Source organism: Manis pentadactyla, chromosome 5, assembly GCF_030020395.1.
Source record: "Manis pentadactyla isolate mManPen7 chromosome 5, mManPen7.hap1, whole genome shotgun sequence".
Lineage (NCBI taxonomy): Eukaryota > Metazoa > Chordata > Mammalia > Pholidota > Manidae > Manis > Manis pentadactyla.
In genome coordinates, this window is record NC_080023.1 from 82,274,320 (window position 1) to 82,297,676 (window position 23,357).

The 23,357-nt window shown below is 33.3% G+C and overlaps 1 protein-coding gene across 6 annotated transcripts in view; it reads right to left on the reverse strand.

The window, feature by feature from the left end:
* The window catches only part of STPG2 (sperm tail PG-rich repeat containing 2), a 339,428-nt gene that overhangs the window by 5,239 nt on the left and 310,832 nt on the right, over positions 1-23,357 (reverse strand). The window contains exons 13-14 of one of the 6 annotated variants that reach the window (XR_008997803.1): positions 13,273-13,388; positions 10,614-10,733 (exon numbers count right to left, since the gene is read on the reverse strand). Coding sequence is in view for 5 of the 6 variants with exons in the window: in XM_057502463.1 (XP_057358446.1) it covers positions 10,692-10,733; positions 13,273-13,388 (158 nt within the window). In the remaining variant the exon portion in view is untranslated. Of the gene's footprint in view, positions 1-10,470; positions 10,734-13,272; positions 13,389-23,357 lie in introns of those variants that run through there. The other 5 variants (XM_057502463.1, XM_057502465.1, XM_057502464.1 and 2 more) reach the window with 5 other exon arrangements.

The window sequence follows — 23,357 nt, forward strand, 5'->3', positions numbered from 1 at the left end:
TCCTGGATGACAACCTTCTAGAAGTAAGCTGGGAGAAGGCCTGGAGTCTCAAGATGCAAATATTTATTGACTCACTGACCACTGCCCTTACTCCTTTTTTTGGACATAACTACTGCCATTCTAATTCCGAAGTTAAACTCTTTGGTTGACAAAAAATATTTTTATTTCCTTGATGGATTTTAAGTCATTATTTAGTTAGCTAAGGATCTTTTCTTCCCTATTGATGAAATATATCAGAGTGGTAAATGCACTGCACTTAGTTTTACAAATTGAAATTTACTTTTTCCTCTAAATTATTTTATATGACTGATTGTCCAACTGGAAATTTTCATTCCCTCTCAAATTTCAGACATTTTTGTTAGGCTGGAGAAAGGAAAAACAAGGACATGCAAACAGAACAGAGAGATGCCATAGGGGGAGAACAGACCAGACCCCAAAGTCCGTGCCGTATATGGAAAGGGGACAGCTCTCCCTGAATTCCACCCTGATGTGCCAAGACCCGGATGTCAGCCTCCTCCCTCTTGGAAGGAAAAAAGTTTCCAGTTGACTATTATGTCACCTTTAGCCAATCATACCTCTCAACACCCCTTAGGATAGCTTGCCCACTCCTCCCCCTCCTAATCCCTTATAAGCGCCCCACCTCCCTAACTGGGCGTGACTTCTCCGGCTTGTAGTACCCAGGCCACGAGAACATCACTGGGGGGTGGTATTTAAATAAATTAACTGGCCCTTTGTTGCATCTCTTTGCCTGCTTATTTCGGCTAGAATTTATCTTACAATTTTAACATGCTTTCTAACTTAAGTCTAGAATAAAGAGAAAAAATGAAGGCATATACATGAAATCTTAAGATTCCCAGCCTTTTCCTTCCTCCTTCCTGTGGAGAGTGACAGAAGGGATTGGTGATGAGTTTGCTTAAAAAAATTAGCAGTGAGTGACAAAGTCAGGATTTAAAAGAATCGTTTGAATGATGGGTGTTAACCCTATTGTGGTAATCATTTCATAATATATGTACATTGAACTATCATGCTATACACCTTAAACTTATACAATGATACATATCAATTATTTCTCAGTAAAACTGGAAAAAAGGGATCATTTGAATATATTATAACTTGTATATCACATGCAAAGAAAATAATTTGTACACGTTCTGAGATTATTTTTTACTTAACCACCACCTTTATAATTACACACTTGTAGTTTTTATCTCCCAATTCAACTGTATACACCTAGAAACTAATATACTCATGTATCCTTCATAGCACCTAGCTGAATTCTTTGCATGCTGTATATGTTCAAGGAAAGAATAAAATTAGAAAGTTTATTAAAGAATTGAATTAGGTAACGTTTCAGTACCTTTCAATTTTATGACCTAAAAGCAATCATATTGCTCCTAAAATCATTGTGATCTAAAAACAATCTTCATATAATATGTACATAAACACTAAGTTGCTCAAGTCAGCAGTCTACTACTTCTGAGTTTAACCTCAAACCTTTATTCAAATATTAGGATATAATATGAGCAAATATTCATTTAAAACCCAAATGAAGAAAATATTTCATAAATTTCCAAAGGTTTAGCCAAACTATGATAATTAAGAATTCTGAAAATCTGTTTGCCTCTGTTACTTATACCAAGTCCTTGAGTAGATTACACAAAACACTATTGGAATTATAAATAGTCATCAAATATCTTCTATATAATTAAGTTCAATTAGAGCAAGTGCACACTAAGAAAATAAATGCATAAATAGAAAACTGTTAGATTTCTAATAAAATAAAACAATTCAGAGAAATTTGAAAATAACAATGATGCCAAGGCTTTTAATAAAACAGCAAAAGGTCTTATGTATGTCTAATAGGTGTCAATTAGTTTAAAATACAGAACACACATGTCTCTGATCTTTCAGCAATCAACTGAAATTGCTGAATGTGTAAAAATATTTAGTAATACTTTTATAGATTAGTGAAGAAAATAGGACAATATTACAGGATAAACTGGCACCACATTTACTAATTCAACAAATAATCATTAACTATTTATTATACACCAGTAAATCTAATCTAAGATCTTTCTCTCGCTCCGGACAGAGATGAGAAAAAAATATATATATACATACATATATACAACATATGTATACATATGGTTTTTAGGGATGATGAAAAAGAAATCATCAGTCTTACCAACTTATCTATTCTCTGCAACAGAAATAAAACATAATTTTAAAGCCTGACTGCTTGTTCATCCAGCAGAGAGACTATACTCAAAAGAAAATAAATAGCTTTTACACACAACTGAATATGCTGTCAATGTTGCTTTTACTTCTGTAGTCAACCTTTTGGCTAGGAAATAATATAAGATTGAGAGCAAAGCATCTGAGCATTTAAAATAAATGACATGGAATTCTTTGTATTCATAAAAAGCTATATCCCCATCTTCCCTCTTATCAGCAAGAAACTGATAAATATTTTGGCCAAATATGAAGTGTATGTGTCACACATAGAAAAATGTGTTATTAAAACTGTTGCTTAAACATGAAAAAGGACATTTAGGAGATTTACTTCTCTCAAGTGTAAATGTTTATTTATTATTGCAAGGGGAAAATATTGCCAAAATTATGGTGGTTGTGATATTTGCTTTTTTATGTACAAAAACAATTACTAACTTTCAAAAGAAAATAAGTAGACAGTTTATATGCATTTGCTAAAAAAAAGTTTAGGGAGAATTTTCTTTTTTTCAGAACAAAAAATGACAATGAAATAATAATACAAGTCACAATACATTCAATAATAGCCTAATTTAATTATAGAAATGTTTGGAACACTATAAACAAAACAGGCTTTAAGAACTGTATTTAGTTTTTAACCCTTTAATTACCATTTAGTCATAAGTCACTCAAGAGGAAGTCTTGGGAATTCTTCAGTTTTCATGAACATAAGTTAAAAAGAGAATTCAGATGGTCAACTTCAACACCTTAAATTTTGCAAGAAAAGAAAACTACAAAACAACATATCTTCTCTCTCCATAACTTTATTTACTTTGCACAAAATAATTTTGGATAAGTAATACCCAGAAGGGATTTTCAATTTTTTCTTTTATCTTATGATTGGGAACATTGTCTCTAAAATTCACACTAATATTTTGGACTTGAAGAGGCTTAAAACTAATTTTACACTTCAATAATATTTAAATCAATAAAGCAGTTAATGAAGAAACAGCATTTTTTCTAGGCCAGCACTTTTTAAATATAGCCTCTAATAATTAGGAATACAAAAGTAGCACTTCACTTTTACAAGGTGAATAATATCATCACCTTTTCTCCAGTAAATTAAGAGTAATTGATTTTTTTTTGTATTTTACTGACAATAGCTACTCAGAATGACATATATTTCAGATTCATGATCATTAAGTTTGAGCTACCATATAAGAGTCAATTATGAAGAAATGAATGTTTTCTAGGACACAAAATGAATTATCTTACAAGATTTTAAGACCAGTGATACAAAGATAGCCAGAAGGTGGCTCTTTCTAGTCCTCAAGGCTAAAATATAAATCTGTTTTGGCAAGTCACGACTACTCAGGGACCACCAAGAGTAGTGAATAGGTTGTCCTATTTATATAAAAATCAATGACCATTCCTGATGTGCAATGACTATCAAATTGATATGAATAGTCTGCTTCAAAGTACAACTTTTTAACCAATGTTCAGGAAAACAATCATTTAACCTCTCTCACCTTTAGATATCTGGTGAGCAGAAAGCTCACTCTGAAAGAAGAGAGAGTTTAGGGTGATCTAGCTTTTAAAGCAACCCTGGCTGAACATAGGTGGGTTCCTTTATACATGAGGCTATTAATTTATATGATCCATTAATATTTCTTTCTTCCCACCTTTAGAGCTAAGAAAGAAGGGTACTAAGGAAGAAAAAGGAAAATCAAGGCAAATAACAGAACTTGAGACTCTGAAAAACTGTGAGTGAAAGGATATATATATATATATATATATATATATATATATATATATTTTTTAGCGGTACTGCGTATTTCAAGAGTAGAACTATTGAACATGAACATAAACTGGTCAATATCAATTGCATTAGGAGTGACTAGGTCAACTTCAATGACAGAATCAGTGAAGAAGAAACATTACTGGACTAAGTGTGAATATCCAGTCAGACTGTAATCAGAGCAGTAAAGGCTAAGGTTAGGAGCACACTGAACCTTGAAAGGCATCATCCTTGGAACAGGTAGAATCAGCAGAAAAAGAAGGCCAGAGGGGGTAAGTTTTTAAATTTTTCAGTAAATGATTTTTGTGACTATCAAAGAGAACACAAGACTCATGTCTCTCTGACTTTCTTAGAGAAGAAAGCAGTTCATATTTCTAATGATTTTACTATTGGGAATTCAAAGCAAAGCCTATTTTACTTACTACCTTTATTAGTACTAGTGCCCCTCTAACAATGATTATAATCCAGAAACCTCAACTTACAAACAGGATGCCATGGCCTGGTAAACCAAAGTTTATATTTATACTTTAGGAAAATATGAAAATGAAAATGCGAGCTATTTTGATAACCAGAGAAAAGGATTTAGTTACTGTTGATACAATGTGCTTTCCTTGGTTACAAACATGGTTGTTTATCAAGAGGTTAAAGTTGAAGTACTACTTTGAACAAAGAATGAAACTTTGCAATCAGAACAAGAGTAGAAAAACACATAATTTTCATTAGAGTACGATTTTTTTTTCCTGCCTTGATAAGATCAAACTTAAATTATGTCTTAGGCAAAACTATTTTTGGTAATAAAAACAGTGATGACTTTGATAGGTTTTTAGCATACTGGAACACAAAAAAGGAATGTATTTCAGTGTAAACCACTAAACTATTTCAAGTTAGAAACAGGTTATATATGAACCTGGTTCCTTTCCACTCTATTTTTGATACTTTTACATTCAAATTATTACCCAATGTCATTGCAAAAATCATATATTTCACCCACCCTTTAGACCATAGTACTCTATATTTCACATATGAGATTCATATATTTTATTCATATTAAATGCTTTCTGAAGATTTCTTACTCCCCATACAATAATTATGTGTAGAATATCACATGTAACTTTCCCAATTTTAAAAATACTGTATGTAGGTCATTACATAAATAATACCTGCGTTAAATATAATATACATACATAGTAAAGCAATTTCTTAATACCTAAAGAGGTCTGCAGTTATGGCAATTAGTATGGCCAGAGCATGGTTCTTTTCTTGATAGCATCGCCCCCTGTGGGATAAAAATTGTGGTTCTCTGCTTTTTCTGTGAATTATTAGCAAGCAAAGGTATTCTTCTGATAAAAAGGAGTGGTTCTTAAACTTTTTATTTTTGACAGCAATTGAAGGAGTAGCATTTCCCTTTGAAAGTATCATGAAAACTATCCACAGAAAAATACGCAAATGTATGAGCACATAATATATTGCTTCTTTCAAAGGTTTTATGGGTTCCATCAAAATGACCTATAATATATCATCACCCAAAAATCCTTTCCAGGTTGAAACCAGTCCTTAAGGTCCAAAGATCCATCTCTATTCCAATATAATAACTAATAATATGATTAACCTGGAATCCTCTCAGGACAGCATAGAGCAGATCATACCTCTGATAGGCATCTCAAGTTTTAATATCATAGGCTGAAAATGATTTTCAGGGACAGACCTTAACAAGTCTCCCCAAGATGAAAAACTTGGGAATTTCTGAGGAATATCAAAAGCTCTGTAATCAGAAATTAAGGAAGAGAATTAAACTATGATTGTAGTCCATGGAGAGTCAAAGAACCTTTTTTTGAATGGCAAATGACACACAGCTTTTAAACATTCACTTTGGGGTTTTAAATAATGTGCCATGACCTTTACAATTGAAGTGCAGAACTGAGTTCTAAAAGCAAAAGTTTAAATCACATTTCCAAAGGATAAGAAATACTATCCCACAAATTTTAAAACTCAGTTATAAAACTGGATTTTAAAGCAGAAGTTTAAGTCACATTTTAAGATAAGTATAATTTATAACTACAACCCAACATTTGCTCTAAAGATGGTATGAATATTTGGAAATGAACATAGGAACAACATAATTTAATTCAACCCTTACCATTCTTTATTAGCAATTTATCCAGAAAAAAGGTAAAGAAAAATAATATTTTAAAATATTAAAAAATAAAAAACTGGGCTTTCCTTAATTTATATTAACATATAACAATATGCCTCTCCTCAGAAATCTTGAATGTCTACTTATAGTTAAAAGGAGAAAACAAAAAATTCTGCATATTGCTTAATATATTTTGTGACCTAATACTGTCCATATGTCTAATGTCATATCATCCATTTTATATCTTAGCAATATCAACTTAATAAAAACTTGTCACTTGGAGTGTGCATGTATTATTTCTTTTTGTCTGGAACATGCTCCCTTGTCTTGTTAAGATAGAAAACTCCTATTGATCTCATACTTCATATATTAAAAGATTCATGTATTTTATTCATATTAAATGCTTTCTGAAGATTTGCTACTCCTAATATAATAATTATTTCACCATAACTAAAATATTTATATACTTTCTCCTTATCAGATTGCTACATATTTGAGAACAGAGATTTTTCATTTTTAGATTCTCAAAACCTACACCAAAGTGGGTTCATATTTACAATTACAAATAAATGAAATAGCCATGAAATAAAAGTAATAGTAGAATAGCCAAAGCAATCCTGAGAAGGAAGAATAAACTGGGGAGGATCTTGCTCCTCAACTTCAAGCTCTACTACAAAGCCACAGTAATCAAGACAATTTGGTACTGGCACAAGAACAGAGCCACAGACCAGTGGAACAGAATAGAGACTCCAAACATTAACCCAAACATATATGGTCAATTAATATTTGATAAAGGAGCCATGGACATACAATGGGGAAATGACAGTCTCTTCAACAGATGGTGCTGGCAAAACTGGACAGCTACATGTAAGCGAATGAAACTGGATCACTGCCTAACCCCACACACAAAAGTAAATTTGAAATGGATCAAAGACCTGAATGTAAGTCAAGAAACCATAAAACTCTTAGAAAAAAGCATAGGCAAAAATCTCTTGGACATAAACATGAGCAACTTCTTCATGAACATATCTCCCTGCGCAAGGGAAACAAAAGCAGAAATGAACAAGTGGGACTGTATCAAGCTGAAAAGCTTCTGTACAGCAAACGGCACCATCAATAGAACAAAAAGATACCCTACAGTATGGGAGAATATATTCATAAATGACAGATCCAATAAAGGCTTGACATCCAAAATATATAAAGAACTCACGCACCTCAACAAACAAAAAGCAAATAATCCAATTAAAAAATGGGCAGAGTTGCTGAACAGACAGTTCTCCAAAGAAGAAATTCAGATGGCCAACAGACACATGAAAAGATGCTCCACATCACTTGTCATCAGAGAAATGCAAATTAAAAACACAATGAGATATCACCTCACACCAGTAAGGACTGCCACCATCCAAAAGACAAACAACAACAAATGTTGGTGAGGTTGTGGAGAAAGAGGAACCTCCTACACTGCTGGTGGGAATGTAAATTAATTCAACCATTGTGGAAAGCAATGTGGAGGTTCCTCAAAAAGCTCAAAATAGAAATACCATTTGACTCAGGAATTCCACTTCTAGGAATTTACCTTAAGAATACAGCAGCCCATTTTGAAAAAGACAGATGCACCTCTCTGTTTATTGCAGCACCATTTACAATAGCCAAGAAATGGAAACAGCCTAAGTGTCCATCAGTAGATGAATGGATAAAGAAGATGTGGTGAATATACACAATGGAATAGTATTCAGCCATAAGAAGAAAACAAATCCTACCATTTCCAACAACATGGATGGAGCTAGAGGGTATTATGCTCAGTGAAATAAGCCAGGTGGAGAAAGACAAGTACCAAATGATTTCACTCATCTGTGGAGTATAAGAACAAAGATAAACTGAAGGAACAAAACAGCAGCAGACTCACAGAACCCAAGAAGGGACTAACAGTTACCAAAGGGAAAGGGATTGGGGAGGATGGGTGGGAAGGGAGGGATAAGGGCGGGGAAAAAGAAAGGAGGCCTTATGATTAGCATGTATAATGTAGGGGGGGCATGGGGAGGGCTGTGCAACACAGAGAAGACAAGTAGTGATTCTAGAGCATCTTACTACGCTGATGGACAGTGACTGTAATGGGGTGTGCAGGGGGGACTTGGTGTAGGGGGGAGCCTAGTAAACATAATGTTCTTCATGTAATTGTAGATTAATGATAACAAAATAATTTTTAAAAAGTAATAGTAACAATAACTTACAATTTATGAAACCAACTCTTCGTCATGTACTGCAATAAATCCTTATTTTCCTACATTTTTTAAACCTACATTTGTAGTAGATATCTATTCTTATATCTGAGTTATTAAATGATTGGAGTGAGATATATACTGTTTTCCTTTAATCTCATTAGCCTACATTTTCTCTACATTTTGTCTTTAAATTTTTCTTAACTTTAAGTGGTGAAACCCTTTCTCCAATATAACTTTATGCAAATGTATAATATATGAGGTACATAAAATTAAGCCACTCCAGGTGAAGCAAATAATGGAGGTCTAAATACTTATATACTTAGCATCTTTTTATCTCTTGGAAGTGGCCATTTAAAGCCAATATAGACATTTAATAGCCTAGAATGTTTTTTTCAATACCTTATCTCATATCACCTTATTCCATTTTACTTACTGTCAAGATTATTTATAAGCAAGTTTCTATATTAAAAAATAATCTGGATAGCAGTTCCTTAAGCAGTCTTCTCAACTTTCTTCTATAATTTCTACAGTCAACCCAAAACATGAGAAACTTCTGATAATAATAAAACCTCATTTGTCAGAATCTGAAACAAAAATATACTATTATCAAGCTGACTAGACTCATCTGAGACTGACAATTGATATCTAATATATATTTTATCAAATGTAATCAACAAAATCAATGAAAGGAAAGACTTGGAAATATTTTATCTCTCAAGTTCTATATCCTCTAGTTGAACTTTCTGATATGAAATTCAAATGATGAATCACCCTTCCAATGTGCTTATATTTCTTTTGAGAAACCAGAGAACTGTTCTTTCATTACATTAGTAAATCAAAGAAAACTGAAACATGAAAGGCCTAGGAACTAGTAAAAACAAAAGATAGTGTTTAATCAACCACATAAGCAGTTGCTGAAGCCTCTTGTCCTAGCTCAGTGCAGAGCTAACTGGCTAAGATATCAGATCCCAGTTTATCTCTAGAGAGGGAAAGAGACAGAGCATCTAATGGGTCTTCCCTGAGTTCTGTCCAAGGAACTGGTATCTGTTTCTCTTTTCTCTGAGCACTGATGGGATCCAGCATACTCTAGATATTTACAGGCTGCTAAGAACAAAGAAAGTAGGTTGGACTAACACATAGGTTTGAGAGCTCTCCAGAATCTGGCTGCAATTACTGGTGAGGGTCTTTTCCTCTAAAAGGGTAGTAGTGAAAACTAGGCAAGGTGGTTGTTTTGTTTAATGCACAAACACCAACAAAGACAGTCAAGGAAAATGAAGATACAGAGAAATATGTTCCAAGCAAAGGAACAAGGTAAAATTTGCCAATCAGCCTATTGAGATTAACCATCAAAAATATGCTCACCAAGTCAGAAGAATAAAGCATGAACAAAGTGAAATTTCAATAAACAGAAAATATTAATAAGTGCCACACAAAAAATACAGAGCTGAAAATATAATGGAGCTGAAAAATGCACTAGAGGGTTCCAACATCAGACTAAATCAAGCTGAAGACGGGAATACCAACTCAAATACAGGTCATTGTTGATTACTCAGTGAGAGGAGTAAAAAGAGTGAAGAAAGCTTAAGGACCTCATGGAACATCTTCAAGTGGACCAACATAGGCCTTATGGGATTCCAAATGGAGAAGACATAGAGAAAGGACCAGGAATATTATTCAAAGAAATAATAGCTAAAAATGTCCCAAATATGGGAAGAAAATGAAAATCAAGATTCAGAAAGACCAAAATATCCCTAAAAAGAGGAATCCAAAGATATACACAATAAGACACATTATAGCCAAACTGTCAAATGTCAAAAATAAAATAAATTTTGAAAGCAAAGAAAGTCAAGTAAAGTGTCATATACAAGTGAACCCTCATGAAACTATCCATGGATTTTTCAGCAGAAGTCCTGCAGGTCAGAAGGGAACAGTTTGACATACTCAAAGTGCTGGGAGAAAAAATGACCATATTTTAGGAGAAAAAATGGTGACGTAGAAGCTCAGCTCCTCTGTCTTCCCACAAAGATCAATGACTGGGCATCTATCCATGAAAAAAAAGAAGCTATGGTAGCTCAAGGGTCCATTTAGGAAGTTTTAACAACGTGGTGGAACAAAAAAAAACTGAGAATAATTGTAGAGAAAGAAAAGTAGAGGAAGAAGACAACTGAATTTTGACTAAATCATCACTTCCCACAAGTGGCACTGTTCATCAACAAGAACCAACTTCTCAGCATGAAAGAGTTCTGCTCACCAGGAAGGAAGAGTTGGGTGGGTGAGGAACCAGCTTTTCTAGCCTTCTGGGGCACTGTGGGAAGGTCTTGCTTTGGTTTCATGCCACCAAGACCAACAAAGCTGAGATATACAGAGCCAGCTAGAAACAAGGAAGAAAATCAGAGCGTTTTATTAGCAAATATGCAGCACAAGAAACTGTGGTTCACAGAGACCTGCTCTATAGACAAACTAAACAGATTACACAACCGAAGAAGCTAAAGACCAGTTCAGCTGTCACAGAAACCCCCATTCCCAGATCACACCAGTTTTCCCACAATAGGTATTTTCATTAACTGATGACAGCCACCTGAGTCCCTTGCCACTCCATCCCCACTCCCCACCTGCCCCTGCCCCTGCCAGAGCTCAGGAAACAAATGGGTAACCATCCAAAATACATATCTGTACCTGCACAGATGTAAGACACAAGCCACCTAAGTCCCTCCCTGAGCCTGCCAGACTCTGGGAGTCTTGCCTATAGCCAGCTCTGAATTCTGCAGCTGCACAAGTGCAAGATGCCATCCTAAATCTCCCAGTTGACCCTCACCACCATGCTTGCACTTGGGGCTAGTCTCTTCAGCTGTGCACCTGCATGCTACTGATCTGATGCTGGTCATCATTTGTCACTACAACACCACTCCTAGGGGGAAAGTGTGCAGCCACAGGACTGCTTGCCAACAGCAAGGGCCTCCATAACTGTCAGTGAGCCCATAGTTGGCTCTGGACCTTGCTACAAATCCTGTCCCGCATCACTATGTGTATGTCTGCGAGTGGTTCCTGTCACAATATAGGAGTCTGTAGCTGGCTCCCACAGGCCAGAGTGTACTGGCTCCAGTCAACACTGCTGTCTGTACTGATCCTTAGTGCCAGACTAGAGGTAGTGCTGAGGATCCCAACAGCCACTGTTGCCACTGCTGAACCCTCATAGTGCTCACCAAGTGCCACACATTTGTCAGTGCTGTGGACCTCTGCAGCCTGAGCTAAAATCATGATGCCCAGACACAGTGCCATCACACACTCCTGCACTTAGGGCCCTTCAGTGCTATACCTGATAATACAACATGATCTAGCATGCCTCCACCTACCTGTAAATGAAAGGCTTCCTCTACAAAAATCAGTCCATAAAGTCTGGAAGATATGATTGCTTCTTAAAATATGCAGACATTTATGCAAGGATACAGGGATCGTGAAGAATCAGAGAAACATGTCTCTGCCAGGAATATGGTAAACCTCTAATAACTGGTTCCAAAGAAATAGAGATCCAGGAATTGCCCAACAAATAATTCAAAATAATTGTTCTACAGATGCTCAGAGAACTATAAAAGTCCATAGGCAAACAACTTAACAATGTCAAGAAAATAATACAAGAACAAAATAAGCTTAATAAACTGATAGAAAACATTTAAAAAAAGAACAAGCAGAAACTTTTCAAACGAAGAATACAATGACTGAGCTTAAGAACTTCAATATCAAACGTGAATGAGTAACAGACATAATCAGTGAGCTAGAAGCATTATCAATTGAATTTATGAAATCAGAGGAGCAAAAGCAAAAAAGAATGAAAAGGAATGAAGAAAGTGTCAGGAACATACAAGATACCATCAAGAAAAATAATACATATTTCACAAGTCCCAGAAGGAGAATAGAGGTGAAAGGAGAAGAAAACTTAGTAAAGGAAAAAATGGGTGAGAATTTCCCAAATCTGGGGAGAGATCTGGACATCCAAGTTCATATAGGTAATATAGCTCACCTTAAGATTTCAATCCAAAATGACCTTCAGAAGACACATAATAAAAGTAGCTAAAACCAAAAACAATGAATTTTAAAAGTAGCAAGAGAAAAAAAAAACATCTATGAGACAAAGGAACCCCCATATAGTTATATGCAGATTTCTCAGCAGAGACCTTGCAGACAAGAATCCTGAAAAAACTTTTTAATTATGACATTTTTAAAAAGTAGAAAACTTACATTCAATAAGAATAAGCGTGTCATTAACAAACCCCAAAAAGACTATTCACTGTAGTTTGCACTGATTATTTTAAGTTATTTGCTACAAGCCATTATAAAATAAATCATTTTCAATAGTTGGTAAAGTGTGAATGAAAACCTATTTCATTTCAAACAGGGAATTAAGGCCCATTGTGAATACAATTTCTAAAACCCTGCAGATTTATTTAAGCCTTCTTTTATTATCAGAACGCCCACTGTTTAAGAGTCCTTTATTTATTAAAAATCTAACTACCACATCTACATTTATTAAAACAAGATAAAAGATCAATACTTGATTTTACTGGATCACTGGGCTTTCTTCTGAGACCTTTAACAAATTCATGATTTCAATAAATACCTGGAGATTTCAATTTGTGTATGTAAACAATTAAATTTTTGAAGTTGCTGAGATGTAAAAAATTATACATATGAATTATGCAGGGGACATTTATAGATAATATGTTGATAAATAATTCTTAAATCTTTAAAAACTATGAGAATGTCTTAAAAAATGACTTTCTTAGGCAAAAAAATTTGATTAGCAAGTAATAGGAATAAAATATATGGAAAGGATGTTAATGTAAATATTTCCAGTACTTTCTGAAATTATTCTATTCTTGTGTTATGATAAAAGAGAAATATCATTGACAAACCTCATATGTTGCTGGACCAGGAGTAATCTCTTTGGAATCTTTAAAACGCTTTGATGTTTTAACAAATAAGGGTATGGAGCAAGACTTCCTTAAAACAGGATTGTATGTTGTAGGCCCTAAAAGAAAACAAATGTAAAAATAATAAAGTATGTTAAAATTATTGATTTTGATCACATGGTTTTTATTCTTAGATTCATTCTCTTAATATATAAATTTAGCATCATATAATCTTGGACCCATTCTTTTTGAATTCTTAAAATCATTTTGTTCAGGGCTTTGAAATATGATAAGCAGAAAATATGACATCTGTTTATTAAATAACTAAGTGTAATACAGAAATAATTTCCAAGAAAAGTAAATAGTACCTCCTCAAGGTAAATATACATCATGAAAAACATACCCAATTCTTTCATTTCCTAAATACTCATTAATATGTTCAGTGAAGAAGTAGTGTTTGAACTGCATTTGAAAATATGAATGAGAGTTAAAGAAGCAGAAAGGTGGTTTAACAGCATTCTAGGCACTAAGCATTATAGAAGCCCAGGCACAAAGATGGAATTCACATGGAACAGCTGGATATTGTAAACAGATTGGCTGAATGGAGTAGGACCTAATCCTAAATAATAAGTTTGTACTAGAGCCAGTGAGTTTTAAACTGTAGTCTAAAATGTTTAAAAATTCCACAGAAGTACCCAGGTACAATATGTAGTTAAAGCTCAAATAGAAAAGACTTGAATTATTTTTATTCAAAAAAGCTCTAGGTTGACCATTTTACTTAGGGGCCATGTAAGATTTTATTTAATGTAGGTTGTCCAGTAATTATTTTTTAAAAGCTTTTGAAAACCAGTTCTATAGGCAGTGGGCAACTCTTAAAGGTTTGGGATTAAAGGAGATTCATAAAGAGAGAGATAGTTTAAGAAATAAACTCTAGTAGTTTTTTATAGGATGGAATAACTTGAAGATGGTCTGTTTCAGGGACATTAACAAGGAATTTAATAACACTGATAAGAGAAAGGAAGAACAACTGAGAATATTTTTCTAAGAGATGCAACTAATATTTAGTATGTGATAAGAAGACAAGAGTGAAAAATGACTATGAAAAAGGTAAAACTGTAACAGAAATGAGGAAATGGGATGTACCAAGAAAGGAACATCATGTGTTTAGTTTTCAACCAGTTATGTTTGAAAAGGCATCAGGAAATCCAACAGAAAAGTCCAGAAGACAATTGGGGATACATAACTAAACCTCATTAAGAAAAAAAGTGAAATTTTTTGTAGAAGTAACAGGTGAGTTATTTCTAAGTGAAAGAGCATAGAGAGAGAAAACTAAATAACTGAGGACTGAGACTCAGGTGGTTGCCTCTAGGAAAGGAAGAGAAGCCTCAAAGGAGGAAATAGTCTAGTGAATAGAATCTGGCTACTACAACAATCTAAAGAGAAAATAGGGAGAGGTCTTTTACTCCATTCACATATTAACCAATATTTACTGAATGTCTATCACGTGCCAAGCCTTGTACTTCAAGAGAGTGCTAGATGTCTACTATACCAAATGTTTCAAGAGAAGACTTTACAGGGAGGTCACTGTAGAGCATGTAGAAGAGTGGTAATAAACAAAACTAAGTTAGAGAGCATTAACGAAAGACTGGGTGGAGAGAAGAGATAAAGCCTTTGAGCATAGAATATTGACAATGAACGTAAACAGTGAAATACTAAAATAGATATGAAAATATTAATAGAACACAAAATTAGCTCCTCTATCTCCCTAGTAAATATGCAATTCAAAACCGCCTACTTTGAAGAATAGATTTCTAATGATGTTCTAAAATATTTTAGAATTGAAAGATTCAGATAAAACCTTTTTTAATGCTTTAACTTCATTAATATAGGACATTTCAAAATTAAAACAAAAGATGAGATTTGGCCTCAGTCCAATCATTCTAATATCAGTTCAATTAATAGATTAGATCTCCAAAGTTATCAAGCCCTTGTGGGAAGCTGCCATGAAATGAATGTTTATGTTCCCCTTAAATTCATTATTTAAAACCCTAATCCCCAGCATAATGATATTTAGGTATGGGGCCTTTGGAAAGTAATTAAGTCACAAGAGTGGAAATCTCATGATGAAAATAGTACCCTTATAAAAAGAGACATGGGGGGGTTATTTTCTCTTTCTCTCTGTCTCCCTTATGTGTGCAGACATCCATCTATCTTCAAACCAAGAGGGCCCTCTCTAGGAATGGAGTTGATGGACACTTTGTGCACCTTTATCTTGGACTTCCTAGACTCTAGAACTATGAGAAATAAGTGTCTATTGTTTAAGCTACCCAGTCTATGGTATTTTTGTTATAGCAGTCAAAATTGACTAAGACAGAAGCTAATGTGTTTTGATCTACCAAATGACAAGTAAAGTGTTATAGCAAATGCCTTCTTACTATAAAATGACAGTATGCATGACTTTAGAATAATATAAATCATATTTATAGTGCAGAGAAATAATACACATACATACATAATATCTTTACAAATAGATATGTACAAACTAAGCTATTCATGGGAAAATGTATCATTACTATGGTATCCAGAAAAGAACATAAACTATTTTCAGAAACTGGGACACAGTTGTTTAATTGAAAATAGCCACTTAAACCATAAAGATTTTAAAGGTTAATGCAACAAGACTATTATCCAAACACAACTGTAACAGTGAGTTTCATTTTTAATTATGAGGAAATATAGTCTATTCCATGCCTTACCATCATGCTACAGCAACTGACTAATATTTCCATTTATGGTTATAACTCATTAAAAGACAAGAAAACATTCAAATGTAGCTGTAGTGGATTTCCTTTTATTGGAATTCCTTTGAGGAGCATTAAGTGATACAAAACTTCTCTGAATATGCACCTTGCTGCATTTTAAAACAGCCTGCTTTAGCTACAGAGCATTAAAAAAAGGTTTCTTGCACTTAACCTTAAAATATATTTCCAATTACATATGCTACTGCTTATACGATATAGGTCAAAGATTTACTTTGCTTCACCAGCTCTCCTTCACAGCTGGATTATACAGAAACAATCTTCTATTTATTTACCAAAATGCCACATTTTAATCACAGGTCATGGAAGAAAAAAATCTCTCATTCCAAATCAAACACCTATGAAAACTCTGCCTGAATCATGACTACTGTATAATGGAAAATTCAAGAGTAGGTGATTCTTATAATTACTTATTTTCCAGCCCTATGCCAACTCACTCTCTATAAAATGTCAACCAATGCTACAGGGCAAAAAAGGAAGAGAACAGGAACAACGAGTTATTTAAAATAAAAATCATTTCAGTACCTTACAATGGACTCAGAAATAACTAACTCTATAAATAAAGCTTCAAAATCTCAGATTTAAAAATGACTATCTTCATAATGACCCAAAACTTATAAATGATGAAGCCGATTTTGCTTATGAATACTGCCATTTTTTCATGTGAAGGTGAAGGAAAACTACTGAAAAGTAAATATCCTATACACGAACATATCTTTAGGATTTAAAAAACATCTAGGAAATTGTTCATTGAAATGGACTGCACGGCTTTAAAATATCATTTAGAGAGTTTAGACTTTTGTGGAGCACATTTTCCCACATTGATTTTATTCTTCAGCTCTATGAATGAAATAATAGCAAAGACAAAAGATGAGTGCACAAGGAAGTGTTATTATCATCAATATCAAAGCCACATTTAGGTGTAACGTTCTCCTGCTTCTAAGACTCAGTTTGATTAAGTGGCACTTCAGATTATGACCACAGAACTGCACAGTATAAATTGAGCTTATAGTGATGATAAAAAAAGACAAGAGTCCCAGTAATGCATAAACTTTTAACCAAAATTTCCATGTATGTTTTACCATCCTGTTAACTTCTCTGTCCAAGAACAAAATGGATATTATGTGTTTAAGAAAGAATATCTGAAATATTAATAATGATATCTTAAATTTACTATAGAGTTTCCAGGAATTACTGCCAATACAGTTCTTAAGAAATGGACTATTAATGCACTCCAACCTAAGTAGACTGAGAACTGTATCAATTGGAGTCAACCTAAATCACCCAACTGTTCCTAGCATTGATTAATCTGTAGGTCTGCCACTCCTAATGGCATATAAAAATAAATTCATATGGATTTGGCTAGACTGAAATATTTCTTCAGATAGTAACATCTATTTATCTGTGCGCCTCTAAATACATACTTATCAAAATGTGCATCCACATGCCCTATCAAATGAAGTTTTCAAACTGCTCCTATAAAAAAGATACTTTTCACTCTCTGATAATGCAAGTAGATTGTACAAATTTGAATGACTTCCATCAGTCTTGTAAATGTAGGCATAACACCTTTTCTGTATGAATTACAGGAACCAACTGGAAGGAAGGATGATTACCCTTCTCCTACTACCACTTTGAGTAAGTAGTATATAAATATGTAACACATGAATGATTTTTGGTGTTGAATGAATAAGGCTATCCAATAATCAGTAAATCTGAAATTGCTTTTAAAGTAAATAAAATACCTCACAACTGGCCTGACAGAGTAGCAAATTTTCCTTTCATAACTGAGTTTTCATTTTATATTCTATTGTTCATATTTAAAGGTTTGGAGCCTGAGTTCCAAGAAAATTATCTAAGCAAAAAGTAGAGTAAGTGTCAACATATATTCCAAGTGCTCTTAGGTCACCATCATTATTTTAACACTCAGTTAGGGCTATATTAGTAAAGTATTCCATCTTAAGACTCTTAAGACTGGCACTTATCTCTGTGAATATTATGTGTAAAAATCAGGATAATACTCTGTGTCTTTGTAAAACATGTCAAATCATAGATCAAATTAGGTAGAGTGCTTTAAATATAAATACCAACTTTGTTTTTAAAATAATTAAGACACTGTATTAATATTAAACAATTCTTTAAGCCAAATTATAGTAAATAAGTTATGATTTAAAGCAAATATTTTTTAAACAACTAATTTTTACCATTTTAATTGTGACTATTTGCCATTTTCTTTAACTTGCTGAAAACTGTTAGGCTCCTAAGTGTGTCTGAATTTGAATCTTTCTTTGAACAGGTCTGCTATGATAAAGGTAGACTCACAGACTTTATCATTTTCTAAAAGAACAGCCTACATGATTTGTATAATGATAGGCCAATTAAACAAAGGTTAATACTTTCATTTTCAAGTTAAATGAATAAATTATGCATCTTAAAACAAACATGATTTTTGAATTAGATGAAGGATAGAATGGTTTTCATGTTGTGATGCATAAATGTTTTATTTATGTCATCAAGGAATAAATAAAAACTATTAGGGTAATCATTAAATATCTCAGAAATCTTGCTCTCTGTCAGTAAACTTAAACCTATACACACAGATCTAAATCCAAATAAGATTCTTTTTCTTCACTTTCCCAGTGTTTTCCGTTCACTCTGCTCCTGTGATCATACAGGGTTAACATCCCCTAACCATGTTCCCATATCTTCATGGAGTAACAGCAGGCTACCATGAGAATTCAGCAGGACTCTTCCCTTGGAAGCCTTCCCATCAACTCCCACTAGTTAATTTTAATGAAGACTAAGAAGAGTAGGATTCATTTATACGAATAATGTTTACTTCAAAATAGTACAGGGTTTCCTCATCTGGCTTTAATACCTCATATCTGGCTTTAATCTGCAGGGCCTGTTCACAGCCTTTCTATAGCTTTGGACATGCTTCTCCTCCGACTGACCTTGTCCTATGGTTGAAATATCAAGGCTAAAAAACAGAGGATCATATTCAGCATCATATATTTTAAATTAATCTTTCTCAAAGTGAGTTAGTTTGTGGACCACAGGCATCAGAATCATCCAGGTGTGTGTCAGATTGTAGATTCCTTGGATTCATGCCAAAATAAATAATTTTCTCCAAAAGTGGAACCAAGAAAACACAATTTTAACAAAACCCATTGCTTTAAAACTCTCAACTACAATAATTTAGTATGTGACTATTCTCAAATATATTCAAACATTCAATTATTTTTCCCTCAAATAATCTCAAGAATTAGTGATCCAGAAAACAAAACCTCTGGAATTATGGATGGGACTTTCATTCCTCTAGAATATATCTGAGTCTCTTATGTCTTTGCACCAACCTGTGGTAGAGCCTCAAACAATGCTTCAGGAGCTGAACTGAGGCAAGGAAGATTCAACTGATGAGTTAGCTAGAATCTGCTCCTGTGAATTTAAGTATTTTAACCATTCTCTTTTCATTTACCTTCTTTTTCAGTATTGTCCATGGAAAACTGGATACCCTGAAGTCATATTTCTATTTGAAAATGATATTTAAATGATATTGCACATAAATGTTTGCAAATATGTTTAGAACAATTGTCTGAGAGGAAAGAGATGAGTAGGAGACTGGCACTAGTAAGATAGGAAAGAGACGTTTCAGACTATATCCCTTAACACATTATGAATTTTCTCATGAGCATGTCATAGTATTTCACTTTTGGGCTAAAGGTGCCAAACTTATCTTTCATGGAAGATGCAGTCCTTTTTAAGTATATTCTCATCTTTTATTTTATTTTAGTCTATTATTTTCCAGAATCTCTCTTAAACCTAAATCAAATTCAAGTTTTCTGTATACTAGCCATGTAACCTTCGTAAATTCTCTAAGCCTTGTTTAGGTTTGGTTTAATCCTTTAAAAAAGGGGGATACAATGGCCCAAAAAAGTTCCACAAAGTCATACAATGAGTAAGGACGAAATTATTCAACCACTTTTAATCCCTGGATCATCTTAAGAGGGAAAAGGAAAAAGAAATTGTTTAAATTGTATAAAAAACTGAATTAATAGCTGAGCTGTGACTGGTTTTATGGTTTTAACAACTATTTTCACTACTTCACACTGTCCTCTTTGGGTCTAGAAGGTAGAACATATTGACATCTATACAATAAACATTCGGACTTTGTCCCTGAATTATTAATTCATTAACATACCAAAAGTGAGTGTAATTTTGGGTTTGCACCTATACTTTAAAATTTATCATAAGTAATACACTTATAAGGAAAACAAAAATGTCACAATTTTAAAACGTGTTGTCTTCAAATCCCCATATTGTCACACTGCCAGTTGCCAGAGCTGCCACACACTGCTACTTTCTAAACCTGTTATAAACAACAAATTTTTTTTTAAATCTAGGTTTAAATGCTACTTTCCTAGAAACCAAATAGCCCTAAGTCCCATCTTTTGTTGAAGGCTGCCTCTTTGTGGCAAAATGCAATGTGTCACATTCTCTGAGGGACAATTTTCTCTTTTTTTTTAAATGTTAGAAAAAAAATCCATATAATTTTCAAAAATGTATAGATTTAAATTCAGTGTTTTTGCCACTTCTTTCAGGATATTTATGCCTTCATGTTTGGAAAGGTCTTTGGACCTCAAAGAACTGCCTCATTCACCCAGGCAGGCATGTATAATTAGAGGTGAACACAGTATTTTTGCAAGTAACAGAAATTGAGTCAAACTGAATTGCTCAAATAAAATGTTCCCTTGCTGTCTTTTTTGAAAGCTGAAGTCATTATTCACTTTTCAATGAGTGACCTCTGCTGGTCAGAGACACACTTACTAATAGATACTGTACCTACCAGAAAGCAGCTGTTTTCTTAATTTCCTGAAGGAAGTACATATAAATAACCAACTGTACCTTAAGATGATGCCCGTATTAAGCTTAAAGAATAATGATACAGGAACATAGCATATTGCAAACACTGAAAGTCTAAAAGCAAATATCAAATGAATATCTTTAAATTTGTTTTGAGTTAATTGGTCTTTCTCCAGTAATGACCACTTTTAGTTGCAATGAAAGTAGGCTCAAAAGTCTTCTTTATTATAAGACATATTTAGGAAGGACATATGTTCTATGATTTTTTTTAATTTGGTATATTTAACCATGTGATAACTAAAAGGAATAAAACTTCTCTCCATCACAAGTATGTGACTTGTTATAGCTTAAAAATAAAGGATTAATTAAGCAATACGGTCCCAGAAGTGACATTTGTCTTTTCTAAAACAGAACATGCTACCTTATCAGAAACAGTAAAAAACAATTAGCAGAAGAACCCAGAGGGTCATAGTAAACATTAAAAAACCAGTATCAAGCTGCTTTGTTGTTCTTGTTTGAAACTTAGGTATACCAAAAGCATCACTGAGAAAACTGCACAGATTTATTTTTTCATGGTTTTAATAGAGGCTGAAACCTTTGACATGAAGTATATCAATAAAAATACCAAAATAGTTGACTGCAAAATTTTTATAAAGAAAATTATTATAATTCCTAACTGCTAATTATTACATTATCCCCTCCCCCCTCCCTTTTTTCTTTTTCTGTTTAACGATGTCCAGGGGGGAAAAAAGAAACATATTTGATCTCTGCTTCAACAAATACTGAAATCTATTTATATGCAAATGAGCTATCTATTATTAGTATGAGAAGAGACTTGTGCATAAAGGGAGAAATAAATTACCACTAGAAACCATTAATGAAATCTATTTCAAAACATAACATTTTACAAGAGCCCTCACTTATGTAATATTTGTTTAAGCCTCAAGGGGAAATGGTAAGTTCTACACTTAGATAAAACCTGATACTACATTATTTCCCATGACAATTTGTTTTGTAAAATGCATTTATCCTTTCGTTAGAAATGACTTGATAATGGTAACTCCTCTGAGTCTTTCCAAAGAACTTTATCCCTGAAGTCAGAGTCCTATGTGTTTGTCACATAACTGCCAGACTTTTTAGGTGAGTTTATTTTTGCTCTATTATAATAATTGCTATTCCCTGAGGTTTATAAACATTAACATTCATTTTTATATTCTTATGATAGTAACATAAAAATAAATGAATTTTAAGAAGGAGGAAAATGAATCTTTCTGGAATAGGTGAAATTTCCATGGAGAAGAATAAACCAAATAATAATCAATAGAGTCTATAAAATAATTTCATATGTTTTGCCTGTTTTCTCTTTGGGTTTGTTTTGTTCTTCTGAAGTTCATAAATTCTTTGTTTCATCCAGATTTGAGTCTCTGTCAGTTTTAAACACTGAAGACATCTTCATCCTTCTCACATCTACTTAACGTTGCCTAGGGGGCCCAATGTTTAACTGAAATCCTTAGTTTTGATATATCAAGTTCATTCTATTTGTTTAACCTTCTGGTTCTTACACTTGAAGTTTATATTAAGAAGTCTTTCTCCACTTTTTAGGTTGAATGATATTCTCTGAAATTTTCTTCTATGCAGTTTGTACTTCTGCCTTTTTATTTTCATCTCTAGTCCATCACTGTATATAGTATTTTGTAAGGATCTAACCTTATTTTTCTTCAGTGTATCCATTTTCCCAGTATGTCCAACTAAGATTTTTAAATAATCCATTGATTTGTAGTGATATCTTCATAATAATTTGTATTCAAATATGCATGGATCTATCTGAGTGATTTTTTTTCATTATCCATTTATTTTATTTTTGTGCCCAAACCACAATGTTTTTATTAACATAGTTCTGCAATATATCTTAACAAATGGTATGAGAATTTCGCCTCTTCCATTTTTAGTTATTCATGTACTTTATTATTAACATAAATTTTAATGTGTTTATCAATGTCTTCAAAAAGTCCAAGTGGAATCTTAAGTGAGATTACATTTACAGATTAAAATGGGGAAAATTGCTGTCTTTATTGTATCACACCATCCCATTCAAGAGCCTAGAATTAGCTCTTCATTTATTCAGACCATTATCTCTATTATTAGAATTAAAAAATTACCTTTACTGAAATCTTTTCTCTTCATAGTTAATTCCTAGAAGCTATTCCTTTTGGGGGTTGTACTTATTTTTCTTACTTTTTCATACATGATCACTGCTGGTATAGAGAAATGTTACAGAGTATTATGTCATTCTGATATCTAGCAATATGCTGAACTTTCTTATTAATTCCAGTAGTTTCTGGATTTTTAAAAACTGTTTTGTTATATGATTCTATAATCTGAAATTAAAGAGAGTTTTATATCTTT